This window comes from Mobula birostris, chromosome 9 (assembly GCF_030028105.1).
Source record: "Mobula birostris isolate sMobBir1 chromosome 9, sMobBir1.hap1, whole genome shotgun sequence".
NCBI classification, from domain to species: domain Eukaryota; kingdom Metazoa; phylum Chordata; class Chondrichthyes; order Myliobatiformes; family Myliobatidae; genus Mobula; species Mobula birostris.
Genome location: NC_092378.1, coordinates 152,943,882 through 152,963,172, shown reverse-complemented (window position 1 = coordinate 152,963,172; position 19,291 = coordinate 152,943,882). Strand labels below are relative to the sequence as shown.

The 19,291-nt window shown below is 44.2% G+C and overlaps 1 protein-coding gene across 2 annotated transcripts in view; it reads left to right on the top strand.

Moving 5' to 3' along the window:
* dxo (decapping exoribonuclease) overlaps positions 1 to 15,845 on the top strand; it is a 25,559-nt gene extending 9,714 nt beyond the window's left edge. Inside the window, exons 2-6 of one of the 2 annotated variants that reach the window (XM_072269188.1) lie at positions 2,290 to 2,516; positions 4,768 to 4,987; positions 9,848 to 9,983; positions 10,565 to 10,659; positions 11,969 to 15,845. In XM_072269188.1, coding sequence (XP_072125289.1) covers positions 2,375 to 2,516; positions 4,768 to 4,987; positions 9,848 to 9,983; positions 10,565 to 10,659; positions 11,969 to 12,146 — 771 coding nt within the window. In that variant the 5' untranslated portion in view covers positions 2,290 to 2,374 and the 3' untranslated portion in view covers positions 12,147 to 15,845. The remainder of the gene's footprint in view (positions 1 to 2,289; positions 2,517 to 4,767; positions 4,988 to 9,847; positions 9,984 to 10,564; positions 10,660 to 11,968) is intronic. The other variant, XM_072269187.1, reaches the window with a different exon arrangement.
* Positions 15,846 to 19,291: the final 3,446 nt, after the last annotated feature.

The following is a 19,291-nucleotide window of genomic DNA, read 5'->3' as shown; positions in this document are numbered from 1 at the left end:
AATTAACAATCTCAACCCTAATCCAACAGTGTTCTATGTTATTTGGTTGTCATCATGCACATGATGGGCTGAAGGGCCTGCTTCTAAGGTGTATGACTATGATGTAGTAGTTAGCATCGTACCAGCGATCACCGATCATGGTTCTATTCCCGTCGCTGTCAGTAAGGAGTTTGTACGTTCTCCCTGTCAGTACACACACTCGGAAGACGTACAGTTGGGGCTGGTGAGTTGTAGGCGTGCTATGTTGGCCACAGAAATGTGGCAACACTTGCGGGCTGCCCCCAGGGCGTTCTCTGACTGTGTTGGTCGTTGACACAGACGACACATTTCACTGTATATTTTGATGTACATGCAACAAATAAAACTAATCTATCTTTACTATTCGGCCCTGTGTTTAACACACACCCTGCTGGCACAGCTGCCTTTTTCCCCTTTACAACATCTCCATTGCAGCATGACAAATTAAATGTTTTGTTTGTCAGTATTGGGGCGCCATGATAGCGTAGCAGTTAGCGTGACAGTGCTGCAGCTCGGAGTGCAACTCCATCGTTGTCCGTAACGGAGTTTGAACGCCTCCCGATGGAACGCGTGGTTCCCTCCGGGTGCTCCAGTTTCCTCCCACCGTCCAAAGCAGTGCAGGCTAGTTGGTTAATTGGTCATTGTAAATTGTCCCATGATTAGGCTAGCGTTACATCGGGGGTTACTGGTCTGTGCAGCTCCAAGAGCCAGAAGGGTCTGTTCTTCACTCCAAGAAGGCCCACCAGCACCTTTACTTCCTGAGAAAACTAAAGAAATTTGTCCTGTCCCCTAAAACCCTCACTAATTTTTATAGATGCACTGTAGAAAGCATTCTTCTAGGGTGCATCACAACCTGGTATGGAAGTTGTCCTGTCCGAGACCAGAAAAAGCTGCAGAAGATCGTGAACACGGCGCTGCACATCACACAAACCAACCTTCCAACCTTAGACTCAGTTTACACCACACGCTGTCAGAGCAGTGCTGCCAGGATAGTCAAGGGCACGACCCACCCAGCCAACACACTTTTCGTCCCTCTTCCCTCCGGGAGAAGGCTCAGGAGCTTGAGGACTTGTACGGACAGATTTGGGAACAGCTTCTTTCCAACTGTGATAAGACTGCTGAACGGATCCTGACCCGGACCTGGGCCGTACCCTCCAAGTATCCGGACCTGCCTCTCGGTTTTTTTGCACTACCTTACTTTCCATTTTTCTATTTTCTGTTTATGATTTATAATTTAAATTTTTAATATTTACTAATTTTTACTATTTTTAATATTTAATATTTGTAATCCAAGGAGCAGAAAGTGCAGGATCAAATATCGCTGTGATGATTGTATGTTCTAGTATCAATTGTTTCGCGACAATAAAGTATAAAGTATCTCAATAAATTAAATAAATATAACTTGTCATAAATTCTACTGATTTTCTTTCCCTGTAAATCCTTGCAAGAAAATGAATCTCAAAAGTAGTATATGGTTACATTTACATTCAAAAAAAGTTCAAAAGTAAACTTATTATTGAAGTATGACTAGATCACCTTTTACTACCCTGAGATAAATTTTCGTGCAGGCATCTACGGGAAAATAAAGAAATGCAATAGTATTAATGAAAAACTATACCTAAATGAAAATTGACAAACAACCAATGTGCAAAAGAAGACAAATCATGCAAGTAATTTAAAAAGTAAATAAATAATATCAAGAACACGAGTTGTAGAGACCTTTAAAGTGAGTTCAGTGATGGGGTGAGTGAAGTTATCCCCTCTGGTTCAAGAGCCTGATGGCTGAGGGGTGGTAACTGTTCCTGAAGCTGGTGGTGTGGGACCTGAGGCTCTTGTATCTCCTGCCTGATGGTGGTAGTGAGAAGAGAACAAGTCCTGGGTAGTCAGGGTCCTTCATGATGGATGTTGCTTTGCCTGTGAGAACGCTCTGTGTAGATGAGTTCAGTGATGGATGTACTTTGATAAAAATATTAACCTGTATCTGCCTGTCTGTATGTTTATTTTATATGGAGGGACAACTTGGTAATAGGCCCTTCAGCCCAATGAGCCTGTGCTGCCCCATTACGCCCATGTGACAAATTAACCTACTAGCCCCTGTATCTTTGGGAACTGGAGCACCCGGAGGAAGCCCACATGGTCACAGGGAGAACATACAGAGTCCTTGCATGCAGTGGCGGGAGTGGAACCTGGGTCTCTGGTGCTGTAAAGCCTTACATGCTGTTCAGTTTGCATTTGCCGGTACAGTTGTCCCTCTTTTTTTTTAATCTGCAGTCAGTTGCACACGGACTTCATCACGTGGAGAGGACATCTGACAAAGATTCTCACCACGCCTTATGAGAACAGAGAGGGCTGGTTGATGGCCGTGACGCTGTTTAACGGAACGTATTACATGAGCGAGGTGGAGACTGAGGAGGCGCGGCGCCAGAGAGAGCAGCGGACTGAACAGCAGGAGGAACTGATGTATGGAGGCTACAAGTTTGAGCAGTACCTGTGTGCAGGTAGGAGACTCAACCCAGTACCTGTGTGCAGGTAGGAGATACAGAGGTGTGCAGGTAGGAGGCTCAACCAAAACTACCAGGCCTTGTGTCAGACTAGGCTTTAGGTTAATGCATCTGATCTGATGAAACCAGTTAGGAAAATTTTGACTAGTAACACTGTGAGTAATGAAGGGTCATGGCCCAAAACATCCAGTGTATTTTCCCCTCCATGGATGCTGCCTGACTTGCTGAGTTCCTCCAGCATGTTGTGTGTTTTGCTCTGGATTTCCAGCATCTGCAGAACCTCTTGTGCTTTTGACTAGTAATGTAACTGTCAGAATGTTTGTGTCACAGATCCTGGTTCCATCCTGATCACCACTGCTGTTCTCGTGTAGTTTGTACGTTCACTCTGTGGGCTCCCTCCGAATTCTCCAGTTTCCTCTCACATCCCAAAGAATTGTGTGTGCGTGTGTGTGTGTGTGCAGGCGTGTGTGTGCATGTGCGCGCGTGTGTGTGTGTGCTTGCGCGTGCGCACGCCGGTGCCTGAAGAGTTGGCCCACTGGAAATCAGAATCAGATTTGTGAGTACTGACCTCGATGTTATGAAATCTGTTGTTTTGCAACAACAGTTCAGTGCAAAGTCACAAAGAAACCAAAGAAGAAAAACGAGGTAGTATGGAAGGGTTTGGACACCATTCAGAAATCTGATGACAGAAGGAAAAAACGCTGTTCCTAAATCATTGAGTGTGGGTCTTCAGGCTCCTGTCCCTCCCTCCCGACAGTGGGAATGAGCAGCGGATGCTGTAGGTCCTTGGCGACGGAGGAGAGTGTTCACTGGAAGTTTGAGAAATCGATGTTCCTGCTATTGGGTTGGAGACTACCAAGACAGATATGAAGTGCTCTTCTTCAAAGTGTTTATAGCCCAGTGGATGCAAAGCAGAATAGAATAGAACTTTATTGTTATTGCTCGAGACAATGAGATTACAGTGCTACTCCAGTCCGTGTAAAACAGATCTCTACAAAGCATACAGTGCAGCTTAATTTCAAAAAAAAACTCCCATATTTACATGCAACAAGTGACTTTGATGGTCCATAACACTCAAAGACCATTGGCAAGCTGGGGTGTAGCGTTATTCAGCTGCACAGCAACCCTCTGGGAGAAACCGTTTTCTGTTTTTCTGTCTTGGCTAAACCTGAGCATTAATGTCTCGACCTGGGAGTGGGGCTTAGTGATGAACCACTGTTTCCAAGCCGACTGCTGGAACGTGCACCTACGATGGTTGATATCTTCAGTGGTCGGATAGCGGACAGTATACACGCTGATGTCACGCATCGATCAAACTGACCACGTGCAGGTGATAACCCAAACCTCCTGGAAACGCATCCGAGCAGCAAAACCCCAGGAAACGAGGATAGGAAGATGGGAGTTTGCACTTCGCTCTATTTCATAGAACATAGAACATTGCAAGCTTTTCGGCCCACAGTGGTGTGCTTGTTGTCGTGTGGACAAAGTCTCTGGAGAGACACTGAAGCAAGTGCATATAGAAGCCTGTAGTCTAGCAAAATGAGTATATACTGGCATCATAGTCAAAACACTCTTGGAAAAAGAGTCCTACCCGTACATGACATTTTTATTTGTTTAAGATCCAAGGTAGCAGGACAATTCTATGTATCTACGATGCTTCCTTTGAATTACATAAATTTTCACACACCTCCTTCTTCACACCCAGACTCCAGACACCCAAAATGAATGTTAATCCCCATTGTCTCTCTTGCTGCATTCATGCATATGCAGACATCTCAGGCGATCAACCCCAGTCTGCAGCCCCAGGAAGGCCATCGTTCTGAGCTACTTTTTCACATTCAAATCTGGTTGCTGATGAAATTAATATTTGTTATATACCTAACTCTGGAATACGCCTTAACAGTGCCAACTCTTTGACCTACTCTAAGATCAATCTGGCCTTTCAAATCCTACATCGCCCTCCAATTTTCTTTCATCCATGTGCCAATCTAAGAGTTTCTTAAATATCCCTGTTGTATCTGTCTCTGCCGCCACCCCTGGCAGGGCATTCCATGCAACCATCACTCTCTATGTAGAAGATCCACCTGATTTCCACCTTACTTACTCTCCTCCAGTCACCTTAAAATGATGCCCCCTCGTATTCAGCCATTTCTGCCCTGGGGAAATATCTCTGGGTGTCCACTTGATCTGTGCCTCTTATCTTCTTGTACACCTCTATCAACACTTTAACCTAACCTCTTTTTTTCAGATAATCCAGACGGAAGTCCAAATCCGGATGGAGTGGTCAACAGCAACGAAGCGTACTGTACCGTGGTCCGGACACGACTCAACAGTCACTCCCTCGTGTTCTCCGGTGAGGTGGATTGCAAAGACATCTCCAACCCAAGGTTAAAGCCCCCCCAGTGTTACCTGGAGCTAAAGACCAGCAGGGAGATCTACAACGCACACCAAAAAAGGAACTTCATTCGGTTGGTAAAGATGAAGATTAAGTCGGTTATTTCCAAGTGATCGCCTGTCACTCTGCAAGGCACAACAGAAGGGCAGATGTGATTTTAGAGTTCTGCAATTTCACAGGGAAGTGGGCAATACCAGCCATTTATTACCCATCCCTCCGTGTCCCTCAATCGTTGGGTCATCGGTAAATTAGTTTACTTTAGTTGATTGAACCAAGGTACTGTGAAAGATTTTGTTCAATGTAACATCCACAGGGATCAATTCATTTCCAACTGTGCGTTGAGGTAGTAGAGGGGAAACCAATAACAGAATGCAAAAAAAGTGTAACAATTACAGAGAAAGTGCCGTGCAGGCAGACCGTAGGATATAGAGCAGAGTTAGGCCACTTGGTCCTTCGAGTCTTCTCTGCCATTCCATCAGGGCTGATTTATTATCCCTCTCAATCCCGTTCTCCTGCCTTCTCCCCATAACCTTTGATGCCCTGGCTAATCAAGAACCTATCAACCTCCACTTTAAATATACCCACTGACTTGGGTATATTGTGCTGATCCAGTAACAATCTAACCCTAACCTTTGACACCTTTACTAATCAAGTATCTATCAGCCTCAGTTTTAATATACCCAATGACCTGGCTTCGCAAGCCATCCGTGGCAATGAATTCCACAGATTCACCACCCTTTGGCGAAAGAAATTCCTCCTCATCTCTGTTCTAAATGGGTGTCCCTCTATTCTGAAGCTGTGCCCTCTGATGCTAGACGCTCCCATTATTGAGAATATCCTCTCCACATCCTCTCTATCAATGCATTTCAACATTCGGTGGCTTTCAATCAGATTTATATCCCCCCCCCCCCACCAACCAAAACTCCAGCGAGTGCTGCAACTGTTGGAGCAAGGCGGCGTAGCCAGTGGTAGAAGATGGAGATCAGAGTATGGAATGTGGAACGGTAGGAACAGGCACTTTGTTCCCCGAAGTCTGTGCTGAGCATGACACCAATTTAAACTAATCCCATCTGTCTGTACATCCCTGTCTCCCTCCATTCCCTGCCTGTACAACTGCCAGTGTAAATACCTCCTAAATATTGTGAGACACGAGTACTGCAGGTGCTGGAAATCCAGACCAACACCCACAACGTGCTGGAGGATCTCTGATCTCTGCAGGTTCGGCAGCCTCTAGAGACGGGAATAAACAGTCCGCGCCAGTGGCCCCTTCTCGTCTTTTTGAACAACCCCGCTCTGGTCTTCTACCCACTCTGGATCTTTTTATTTTAACTGCTGATGAGCCATCAATCGTCTTGACTCTTAACACTCCTCTCTCCAATTCAAACTTCACTCCCCCAGTCCCAATGAAGGGTCTCAGCCCAAAATGTCGACTGCTTATTCTCATCCGTAGATGCTGCCGGACCTGCTGAGCTCCTCCAGCATTTTGTGTGTATTGCTCCTAAATAATGCTATCGTGACTGCTGCCACCAGCTCCCCTGACAGCAGGTTCCAGGCACCCAATGCTGTCCATGTTTACAGCAAACCCCACCTCGTAAGCCTCCTTTAAACTTACCACTCCTCATCTTCAATCTCTGCTGTCTGGTATTTGACATTTTTCTTACTTACTTCAGCCCATCACCCCTACTGGGGCCGAGGCTCACCAGAGTTTGCTCTCCTGGGCCAGTCTTTCACATTATCCCCAGGTGCAGCCCATCTTCAAAGGTCCTTCCTCTCCCAGGTATGAGGCCTTTGGAGTTTCTGTAGCTCTGGATTTTCATGGGATGGGGTTGCTAGCCCTATGCCCAACCCTCCTTTCACATCCGGGGTTGGGACTGTCCATGGTGCAAACATAGAAACATAGAAAACCTACAGCACAACACAGGCCCTTCGGCCCACAAAGCTGCACCGAACATGTCCTTACCTTAGAAATTACCTAGGGTTACCCATAGCCCTCTATTTTTCTGAGCTCCAAGTACCTGTCCGGGAGTCTCTTAAAAGACCCTATCGTATCCGCCTCCACCACCGTTGCCGGCAGCCCATTCCACACACTCACCACTCTCTGCGTAAAAAAACCTACCCCTGACGTCTCTTCTATACCTACTCCCAAGCACATTAAAACTGTGCCCTTTCATGCTAGCTATTCCAGCCCTGGGGAAAAGCCTCTGACTATCCACGATCAATGCCTCTCATCATCTTATACACTTCTGTCAGGTCATCTCTCATCCTCCGTCGCTCCAAGGAAAAAAGGCCGAGTTCACCCAACCTATTCTCATAAGGCATGCTCCCCAATCCAGGCAACATCCTTGTAAATCTCCTCTGCACCCTTTCTATGGTTTCCACATCCTTTCTATAGTGAGGTGACCAGAACTGAGCACAGTACTCCATGTGGGGTCTGACCAGGGTCCTATATAGCTGTAACATTACCTCCCGGCTCCTAAACTCAGTTCCACGGTTGATGAAGGCCAATACACCGTATGCTTTCTTAACCACACAGTCAACATGCGCAGCAGCTTTGAGTGTCCTATGGACTTGGACCCCAACATCCCTCTGATCCTCCACACTGCCAAGAGTCTTACCATTAGTTCTATATTCTGCCATCATATTTGACCTACCAAAATGAACCACCTCACACTTATCTGGGTTGAACTCCATCTGCCACTTCTCAGCCCAGTTTTGCATCCTATCAATGTCCTGCTGTAACCTCTGACAGCCCTCCACACTATCCACAACACCCCCAACCTTTGTGTCATCAGCAAATTTACTAACCCATCCCTCCACTTCCTCATCCAGGTCATTTTTAAAAATCACAAAGAGCAGGAAGTCCCAGAACAGATCCCTGAGACACACCACTGGTCTCCAACCTCCATGCAGAATATGACCCATCTACAACCACTCTTTGCCTTCTGTGGGCAAACCAGTTCTGGATCCACAAAGCAATGTCCCCTTGGATCCCATGCCTCCTTACTTTCTCAATAAGCCTTGCATGGGGTACCTTGTGGAGTTTTGACATTTTTCAGCCTGGGGAAAGGACTTGACTACCTACTGACGCCTCCTATAGTTTTTCTAGTTTCTCATGCTCCTGGCAGGTCAGCCTTCAGCTTCCGATCCTCCAGCGTAACGTTTGCTAATTTACCGTGTCCGATGCTCCCAGTGTGGCCTCCTCTACATCGGTGAGACCCCACGTAAGTTGGAGGGGGGTGGCTTTGTTGGGCACTTCCACTCCATCCATCAAAAGCAGAATTTCCCCGTGGCTAACCATTTTACTTCCTATCCCCATTCCGGTTCCGACATGTCGGTCCACGGCCTCCTCTTTTGCCACAATGAGGCCACTCTCACGGTTGAGAAGTACCACCTCATATTCCATCGAGGTAGCCCCCTACCCGAGGGTATGCAGATCGACTTCTCCTTCCGGTAATTATTTTTCCTTCCCCTTTCCCTCTTCTGTTATTCCCTACTCTACCTCCTTTTGCATTACTTGTTTAATTTTACACATATATTTCTTATTGTAATTTTATCATTTCATACCTACTGTACTGCTGCCACAAGACAACAAATTTCACAGTATATTAAAGCTGATTCTGATCCTGACCTGCCGAGTTCCTCCAACAGCGTGTGTGCATTGCTGTGGACTTCCAGCGTCTGCAGAATCTCCTGTGCGTACAAGAGTCGGGAGTTCTGTGTTGAAAATCTGGCTGGCAGATAGCTGTGTGGTGTAGAGCTGACCAAAGCAACAATGAGGGCTGTGTCACTGGGCAGAGGAAAGTAGAACAGAGGTATTTTATGTAGAGATCACAATCCGGTTTATTGTCACTGACTCTGGTTCGGGTACCTAATAAAGTGGCCACTGAGTGTACGTTCGTGGTCTTCTGCTGCTGTCGCCCGTCCTCTTCAAGGTTCAACATGTTGTGCGTTCAGAGATGCTCTTCTGCACACCACCGTTCTAACGTGTGGTTATCTGAGTTACTGTCACCTTCCTGTCAGCTTGAACCAGTCTGGCCATTCTCCTCTGACCTCTCTCTCATTAACAAAGCATTATTGCCCACACAACTGCCGCTCACTGGATGCTTTTCATTTTTCTCACCATTCTCTGTAAACTCTGGAGTCTGTTGTGAGTGAAAATTTCAGGAGATCAGCAGTTTTTGAGATACCCAAACTGTCCCATCTGGCACCAACGGTCAAAGTCACTTTGATCACACTTCCTCCCTATTCTGATGTTTTGTCTGAGCAACAACTGGACCTCTTGACCATGTCTGACATGGAGTTTCTGCCCCACGGTTGGCTGATGAGATATTTGCATGAACGAGCTGGTGTACCTAATAAAGTGGCCACTGAGTGCATGTTGCTATTTTGTTGTTTGAAAGCAGTAGCACAGTGCAATACAGAAAGTGATTATGTTACCATACAAAGGTACAATAAATAGTGTAAACGACATGACACACAATTCAACACAAGAATGTGAAGAGAATGGAGGGATATGGAGGACACACAGGGTACAGATGAGGAAATTTAGTATAAATTGGTCCTTTCCCTTCCCTCTTCTTCAATTCCTCACTCTGTCCTCTTGCCTGTTCTCCTCACCTGCCTGTCACCTCCCCCTGAGGTGCCTCCTCCTTCTCTTTCTCCCATGGTCCACTCTCCTTCTCCATCTCTTGACCTTTCCCACCCACCTGGCTTCACCTGTCTCCTTCCGGTTAGCCTCCATCCCCTCCCCCTACCTTTTTACTCTGGCAGCTTCGCCCTTCCCTTTCAGTCTTGGCCTGACTGTTTCCTCATTGCTGTAGATGCTGCCTGACCTGCTGAGTTCCTCCAGCATTTTGTGTGATTTTTGTCAGTGGGATGTTGAACAGAACAAAGGAAACTGGACTTCCTGACCACGCTCACCTTGTCTCTGTAGATTTAAGCTCCTCAAATGGTGGGCACAGTCTTTCTTGCCAGGAGTCCCTCGGATCATCGCGGGTTTTCGGGATGATAACAGCATAGTGGTCTCGCTTCAGACTTTTGAAACGATGAAGATTCATCAGCTGGTCAAGGTATGCGATTGAGAAAAAAGTTTTAGATGGTTAAAACCTGAAACAAATATTGGCAGGTCAAGAGTGTCTTTGGAAAGAGGTCAACCGTTCGGGTTGGGTTTGGATTGGTCAGATTGGGTCAGGCTGGGGCTTGGATTGGGTCAGGGTGGGGCTCAGATTGGTCAGATTGGGTCAGGGTGGGGCTCGGATTGGTCAGATTGGGTCAGGCTGGGGCTCAGATTGGTCAGATTGGGTCAGGGTGGCGCTCGGATTGGTCAGATTGGTCAAGGTGGGTTGGTGTCAGGGTTGGATTGGTCAAGGGATGGGTTGAAGGTGGGTTGGGTTTTGTTTGGTCAAGGTGGGGTCAGGTTCTAGCTTTGGATCTAAACATCTATTTTGATGGATATCAGGTTTGATTCATCTCCCATGGGGTATCAAATTCCAGTTGCAATGTATAACAGTAGGGTCACTTGGTTGTGCCCCATTGCTACGGCGGAGTTTCCTTGAAGAACTGGATTGATCTGGGTTTGACTTCTGGACAAATAACTCTCTGTTAACGTCGAAAGAGATTAAAGAGTTCCCTCTGCTTCCCTCTCTCACAGAACGAGCGGAACAGCTGGAAGCCTGCAGTCTGCCTCAACTTCTGTGATGCATTCCTATCCTTTGTGAAGAGGGTGGTGACTCAGGACAATCACCGGTAAAAATCCTTTACTGTCCTATAGCTGTCTCAGAACCCTGGATGTGGGGAGGAGTTTCATTCCATTCAGAGTCAGAATCAGGTTTCGTTCCATCAACTTCCAATCCTGATCAAAGGATTCAGCTCGAGTTATCGGCTACTTTTTCATTTCCAGAGATGCTGCCTGACTTGCTGAATTCCTCCAGCATCTGTGTGTGTATGTTACTCTGGATTTCCAGCATCTCATGCATTTATGTCATCAAATTTGTTGTTTTACAACTGCAGTACAGTGCAAAGACATAAAGTTGCTATGAATTACAAGCACTTTCTCCCTGAATCCTGTTGCAAAAGGGGGTATTTTCCATTTCGATTTGCCTCCCCATTCCCATTCTGACATGTCAGTCCATGCCTTCTTTCCTGCCACAGCGAGGCCGCTATCATGTTGGAGGAGCAACAACTCGTATTCTGTCTGAGTAGCCACTGACCTGATGGCATGAACATTGATTTCTCCAAATTCCAGCAATTTCTTCCCGGCCCCCCCCCCCCACCCACCCACAGTTTCCATTCTCCATTCCGGTTCCCCTCTCACCTCTCACCCTTTCTCCTCACCTGTGCATCACCTCCTTCCTTTTCTTCCGTGGCCCACTCTCCTCTCCTATCAGATTTCTCCCTCTCCAGTTTCTGCACATCCATTCTCAGATAAGGGGTCCAAACCTGCTCACAATACTCCAAGTGAGCAGTGCTTTATGAAGTCTCAACATTACATCCTTGCTTTTATATTCTAGTCCTCTTGAAATGAATGCTAACATTGCATTTGCCTTCCTCACCAGAGGCTCAATCTGCAAATTAACCTTCACGAAATCCTGCACAAGGATTCCCAAGTCCCTTTGGACCTTGGGTTTTTGTATTTTCTCTCCATTTAGAAAATAGTCAAGCCTTTCATTTCCTCTACCAAAGTGCATGAGCATACACTTCCCGACACTGTATTCCATCTGCCATTTCTTTGCTCATTCTCCTAATCTGTCCAAATCCTTCTATCGTCTCCTAATCTTCTGTAGTGTAATGGTGGGGATGGCTTTGCCTGTGATGGACTGTATCCACCACTTTATGCAGACTTTTCTGTCCCTGGGCATTGGTGTTTCCATACCGGGCCTTGATACAGCTTGTCAGGATACTCTCCACTGCGCATCTAAGGTGTTTGTCCAAGTTTTAGGTGACATGCTAAATCTATGCTAACGCCTAAGAAAGCAAAAGTGCTGTTTTGCCTTTGTAACAGTATTTACGTTCTACATGCAGGATAACATTTTTTGTCACCTTTCTTTTGTCTTAGGATGGTGACACTGTTCTCCTGGGAGCCTGGTGAAGATATCTCATATTCAGTGCACTCTGATGGTTCACACACCTTCCTCCCCAACTGGTACGTGGAAAGTGAAATCGGACGCACAGGCTCCTTGTGTGCCGTTGGTGAGAAAGCCCCAACATCTGACTCAGCATCGACAGGAAAGTAGGGATGGATTTGCCACTGTAACACTACCGTACTTTAATGTAGCCGATCTGTCAGACACCTTTGTTACAATTGCCAGGGCAACATTGCAAACCTGTTCTGTGTCTGAGTGTTGTACATAGTTTGGAGGTGGCACAGACTGCTCAGGCACCTCTAAGCCGACAGCCGACTCGGTCTCCCTTCTCCCCTCTGCCTTTAAAGCTGCAGGAACGCAGTGCTACACTTGATGTCTTCAGGACATCTCCCTATCGGTCACATCCAGTGGCCTGAATGGCAAGTGCCACTTTGGAGCAGAGCAAATGGACATGAGGTGTGGAACTGAGAGATTATTAAGACTTCTGGAATTTCTTGAAGTCTACAAGTGTCATCTCCGATTAACTGGACTCAGAGCGCACACACACACTTACTCCTCAATTGTACTTCATCTTCATCGTGCATAAGCAGAACAGCATGGCCCCTGTCACCACACTGCTCTGGAACCAGGACAGAAAATTGATATTTTTCTTTCTTTTCCCAATATTTTTATTAAATTTCATATACACAAATACAGAATTCATAAGGATATTTATTATAAATCAAAATAAAATAGCACAAAATGCGCTATACATAAATCACACTGATACAATCACAGTATCCCATATTCATGATCAATCAAATAAAATAAATTGAAATATGAAATACAATAATGTGGTTAATTATATTATTAAAAAATTTTACACCCACTTCCAAGACAAAGCTGTTTGGTAAAAAAACAAGAGGGGAAAAAAAAGGAGTAATTTACCATATAGTGTTTTATAATAATTGCCCAGATCTATATTTTAATAACAATAACAATTCAAAGATTTTCAAAACAGTTCAGAAAGGGTCCCCATAATGATTGAACATCTTGATTAGAATTAGAAATCAAACAACGAATCTTCTCTAAATTTAAACATGACATAACATCGCATAACCATTGAGCATGTGTGTTGGGGGGGGGGGCAGCCTCCTTCCATTTAAGCAAGATTGCCGTTTGAGCCGTAAGAGAAATAAAAGCCAGTACCTGCAAATGAGAAGGCTCCAAAATTATAGCTCTTTTCTCAACAATACCAAATAAGGCAGTCAAAAGATTGGGCTTAAAATTAACTTTAAAAAGTACAGAAAAAGTTTGGAATACATCTTCCCAATATTTTTCAAGGCTCAAACATGACCAAAACATATGAATTAATGAAGCCTCTCCATTATTACATCTGTCACAATAAGGAGATATATCTGCAAAAAAACGAGAGAGCTTGTCTTTAGACATATGAGCCCTATGTACCACTTTAAATTGTAGGAGGGAATGACGAGCACATAATGATGAAGAATTAACCATTTTGAAAATAGCCCTCCAGGTCTCATCAGATAATGAAGTCTGTAAATCCTTTTCCCAATCTTTTATAGTTTTGTCTAAAGGAGCCATTCTCAGTCCCAACAACAGATCATAAATATAAGATATTGAGCCATTATCAAAAGGTTTCAAATTAAAAATTACATTATTATGTTCTTATCCGGGCTGGTAGGAAATATATGTAGTTTAGATCTTAAAAATTCTCTAATCTGTAGGTATCAAAAAAAGTGGGTATTTGATAGGTTATATTTCACCGAGAGCTGCTCAGAAGAAGAAAGATGCCCTCCAACAAACAGATCCTGAAATCGTTTAATGCCTAATCTATCCCATTCTCTTAAAAAACAGATCGGTCGTAGATGGTTTAAAAAAAAATTAGAAAAAATAGGACTAGAAAGAGAAAATCTCAATAAACTGAAATGTTCTCTAAACTGTAGCCAGATACTCAAAGTGTGTTTAACCACCAAACTGTCAGTTAATTTATTTAAAGATAAAGGAAAAGAGGATCTGAGAAGAGAAATAATAGAAAATTTTGTAACAGAGTTGGCTTCCAAAAAGACCCATATTGGACAATCCTCACGATTAATATAATATAACCAGAATGTAAGATTTTATATGTTAATTGCCCAATAATATAACCTAAAATTGGGTAAAGCAAGGCCTCCATTCTTTTTAATTTTTTGAAGGTGGGCTTTATTTAATCGGGGTTTTCTGTTCTTCCATATATAGGAAGAAAGAATTGAATCTAAAAAATCAAAAAAAGACAGGAATAAAATCAGATACAGCCTGAAAAAGGTATATAAATTTAGGTAAACTATTCATTTTAATAGAATTAATTCGACCAATGATAAAGAGAGAGGCGACCAATTAGAAAGTGCCTTTTTCACATAATTCATTAAGGTTAGAACATTTTCTTTGACTAGATCTTTATAATTCTTAGTGATTGTTACACCCAAATACATAAATTGTTTTCTTACAATTTTAAAAGGAAGGTTAATATTGGTTGACAATAGACAATAGGTGCAGGAGCAGGCCATTTGGCCCTTTGGCCAGCACCGCCATTCACTGTGCTCATGGCTGATCATCCACAATCAGTAACCCGTTCCTGCCTTCTCCCCATATCCCTTGACTCTGCTATCATTAAGAGCTCTATCTAACTCTTTCTTGAAAGCATCCAGAGAATTGGCCTCCACTGCCTTCTGAGGCAGAGCATTCCACAGATATTCCCATTTTATCAAGTTGGTATCAAATTATTTAAAGGAAACAATTCACTCTTATGTAAATTCAATTTATATCCTGAAAACTGACTAAAATTACAGTAAAAGAAACATAGAGGGTAAAGAAATTGTAACATTAGATATAAAAAGCAATAGGTCATCAGCACAAAGCGGGACTTTATGAATAGTACCTTAAGACACCAGTGATATCCTTAGATTCTCGAAAGGCAATTGCTAAAGGTTCTAATACCAGATCAGAAAGCAAAGGAATCAGCAGACATCCTCGTCTGGTTCCACATTGTAGTTTAATTGGTTTAGAATTCTGAAAGTCAGTAAGGACCTGAGCGGAGGGAGATAAGTAAAGTAATTTCATCCAATGAATAAAATTGGGCCCAAAATTAAATTTTTCTCAGGTCTTAAATAGGTAATTCCACTCAACTCGGTCAAAAGCCCTCTCCGCATCCAGAGAAATCACACATTCCAATATTTCCTTGGATGGAGAATGCATAACATTTAACAGTTGCCATATATTAAAATGGGAATATCGATCTTTAATAAATCCTGTCTGATCATCAGTTATTATAGAAGGTATAATATTTTCGAGTCTACGGGCCAAAACTTTAGATAGGATCTTGGCGTCAACATTGAGTAAAGAGATTGGTCTGTATGAAGAGCATTCAGTGGGATTCTTATTCTTTTTAAGAATAAGCGAAATGGAAGCTTCATAAAAAGACTGTGACAACCTACTCACCTTGAAGGAATCAGTAAGGGTAGAACATAAATAAGGTATAAGCAATGAAGAAAAAACCTTATAAAATTCTCCAGAGAATCCGTTAGGTCCTGGAGATTTCCCAGAATGCAATGAATGTTTAAATTTAAATTTTTAATATTTACTATCGATTTGTAATCCAGGGAGCAGGAAGCGCAGAATCAAATATCGCTGTGATGATTGTACGTTCTAGTATCAATTGTTTGGTGACAATAAAGTATAAAGTATGTACATCCTCAGTGATTTCCTCCTGAGAGATAGGTTGATCCATCCACTTTCAATTATCAACCGAAAGTCCAGGAATATTTAATTGGTCTAAAAAATTGTTCGTTGCAGTATTATCTTTAACAAAATCAGAACTATACAGTTTAGAATAAAATTCTCTAAAAGTGTCATTTATTTCAAAATGGTCAGTTGTCATATCACCCATAAAAGTTGCTGGTGAACGCAGCAGGCCAGGCAGCATCTCTAGAAAGAGGTACAGTCGACGTTCCGGGCCGAGACCCTTCGTCAGGACTAACTGAAGGAAGAGATAGTAAGACATCTGAAAGTGGGAGGGGGAGGGGGAGATCCGAAATGATAGGAGAAGACAGGAGGGGGAGGGATAGAGCCAAGAGCTGGAGAGTTGATAGGCAAAAGGGATATGAGAGGATCGTGGGACAGGAGGCACAGGGAGAAAGAAAGGGGGAGGGGGGGAAACCAGAGGATGGGCAAGGAGTATAGTGAGAGGGACAGAGGGAGAAAAAGGAGAGAGAGAGAAAAAATTATTAATAATAATAAAAGATAAATAACAGATGGGGTACGAAGGGGAGGTGGGGCATTAACGGAAGTTAGAGAAGTCAATGTTCATGCCATCAGGTTGGAGGCTACCCAGACGGAATATAAGGTGTTGTTCCTCCAACCTGAGTGTGGCTTCATCTTTACAGTGGAGGAGGCCGTGGATGGATATGTCAGAATGGGAATGGGATGTGGAATTAAAATGTGTGGCCGCTGGGAGATCCTGCCTTCTCTGGTGGACAGAGCATAGATGTTCAGCAAAGCGGTCTCCCAGTCTGCATCGGGTCTCACCAATATATAGAAGGCCGCATCGGGAGCACTGGATGCAGTATATCACCCCAGCCGACTCACAGGTGAAGTGTCGCCTCACCTGGAAGGACTGTCTGGGGCCCTGAATGGTGGCGAGGGAGGAAGTGTAAGGGCATGTGTAGCACTTGTTCCACTTACAAGGATAAGTGCCCGGAGGGAGATCGGTGGGGAGGGATGGGGAGGACGAATGGACAAGGGAGTCGTGTAGGGAGCGATCCCTGCAGAAAGCAGAGAGGGGGGGGAGGAAAAGATGTGCTTAGTGGTGGGATCCCATTGGAGGTGGCGGAAGTTACGGAGAATTATATGTTGGACCCGGAGGCTGGTGGGGTGGTAGGTGAGGACCAGGGGATCCCTATTCCTAGTGGGATGGCGGGCGGATGGAGTGAAAGCAGATGTGTGTGAAATGGGAGAGATGTGTTTGAGAGCAGAGTTGATGGTGGAGGAAGGGAAGCCCCTTTCTTTAAAAAAGGAGGACATCTCCCTCGTCCTGGAATGAAAAGCCTCATCCTGAGAGCAGATGCGGCGGAGACGGAGGAATTGCAAGAAGGGGATGGCATTTTTGCAAGAGACAGGGTGAGAAGAGGAATAGAGGAATAGTCCAGATAGCTGTGAGAGTCAGTAGGGTTATAGTAGACATCAGTAGGTAAGCTGTCTCCAGAGATAGAGACAGAAAGATCCAGAAAGGGAAGGGAGGTGTCGGAAATGGACCAGGTAAACTTGAGGGCAGAGTGAAAGTTGGAGGTAAACTCTGCGTGTTCAACCAATCCCAGCTATTTCTGTACACCATTTTTCAGAACGATTCTAAGACATGCGGGGAAGCGAAGGGAGGGCTTAAACCCTTTATTATAAAGCAGCGACATGACCTCTTTATACTTAGCACATTCAGCCATAACCTCCGGTGTATAATCTTCCACGAATCTGATCAGCTTCCCGTTGTAATCGATCATTGCTACTCGACGGGTATGATGGATTAAAAGCTCCTTAGTATGAAATTCATGAAAACATAGAATAACCAACCTGGGTCGTTCTCCCAACTTCGGTTTCGGGGCCAGTGACCGGTGGGCGCGGTCCAACTTAGGCACACGGCAGTAAATCAGGGAATAGCTGCTTCAGAAAGTTTGCAAAGAACTCTGTGGGGTGGGCACCCTCAATTGATTCTTCAAGACCCAGAATACGTAGGTTGTTCCTTCTGCTTCTGCTTTCCAGGTTGGTAATCTTCTTTGTTACTTTTTCATTAGATAACGATAACTTTTTGCAAAGCTTACTCATGTCTTCTAAGTCCGCTTCCAGTATCGACAAAGTTTCTTTATTCTCCTTAATTCGTTTATCGTGTTCAATTAGAGTTTGTTGAATAGTGTCCAACTTGACGTTAAGATGTTGAAATTCCTCAGAGAGTTCTGTTCTTTGCTTCTCCAATTGATTCCAAAGTGGTTGGGGAATCATCTTCTTTTTCTTTTGCAGAGGCTTTAGTCATTCTCAAAGACATAATACAGCAATATTGAGACTTATAATAAGGTTTCAAAAAACTGATAGGAAACGAAAAGATAGATAAGGTAGGAGCAAGTTCAAAAAGATGTTACCCCATCGGCCGCCAGCAGGGCTCTCCCGCTATTTTTATACAGAATTGATTTATCTGTTATGTATATTGACTATTTGGTAAACTTTATCTGTTTGAATTCCTTCTTTGCAAGAGCAATCAGTATTCACAATAGAGGTGGTAATAGAAACTACAAGCTGACAACTAGTGTTACTTTCATGTTAGTAAAGCAACTGTCTCTTAGTTGTTGCAAGTGTTTCACATCCTTCCATTATTCTTATCTCGTTTGTCTCCAGCACCCTCTACTATGTCAAGGGGATCTGTGTTCTTTAAAGAACTATCTAGAAGCCTCACTTGTCTGGGTTGATTACACACTGTTGCAGTCATCCTCGTTGTCGTCTGCAGTGAGCAGGGATGGTTCTGGTGGTCTCACTTGTCTGGGATGATTACACACTGTCCCAGGCTATTCTTGCCAGGGCATTGTCTTTAACCCTTGCCTTACTGCAACTTCCACACAAGACAATAAGACAGAGGAACATAGGGGCATCGTTATAAGATAGCAGTTAGCGCATTGGCTTTATAGTGCCAGGGAACACTGATTGGGGTTTGATTCCTGCTGCTCTCTATAAGGAGTTCATACGTTCTCCCCATGGTCGTATGGATTTCCTCCGGGTGCTCTGGTTTCCTCCCACATTTCAAAGATGTACAGTTAAGGTTAGTGAGTTGTGGGTATGTTGTGTTGGCACTGGAAGTGTGGCGGGACTTGCAGGCATATTCGAAGTATTCTGGGTGTTGGCATGAGATAACGCATCTCACTGTATGTTTCAATGTACATTGTCAAATAAAACTTATCCTTTAAATTAGACCATTCGGCTGATAAAGTCTGCTCTGCCATTGGATAGTGGCTTATTTATCACCTCTCTCCACCCCATTCTCCTGCCGTCTCCCGGTAACCTTTGGTGGCCTGACTAATTAATGACGCCCACGGTAGCATAGCGTTAAGCGGCTCACTATTACAGCTCGGAACTTGGAGTTCAGTTCTGGTGCCGTTCCATAAGGAGATTCTGTACGTCCTCCCCATGGAGTGCGTACGTTTTTCCCGGGTACTCCAGTCTCGTCCCACATTTCAAATTTGCACCAGGTAGGTTAATTATTCATTGTAAATTGTCCTGCG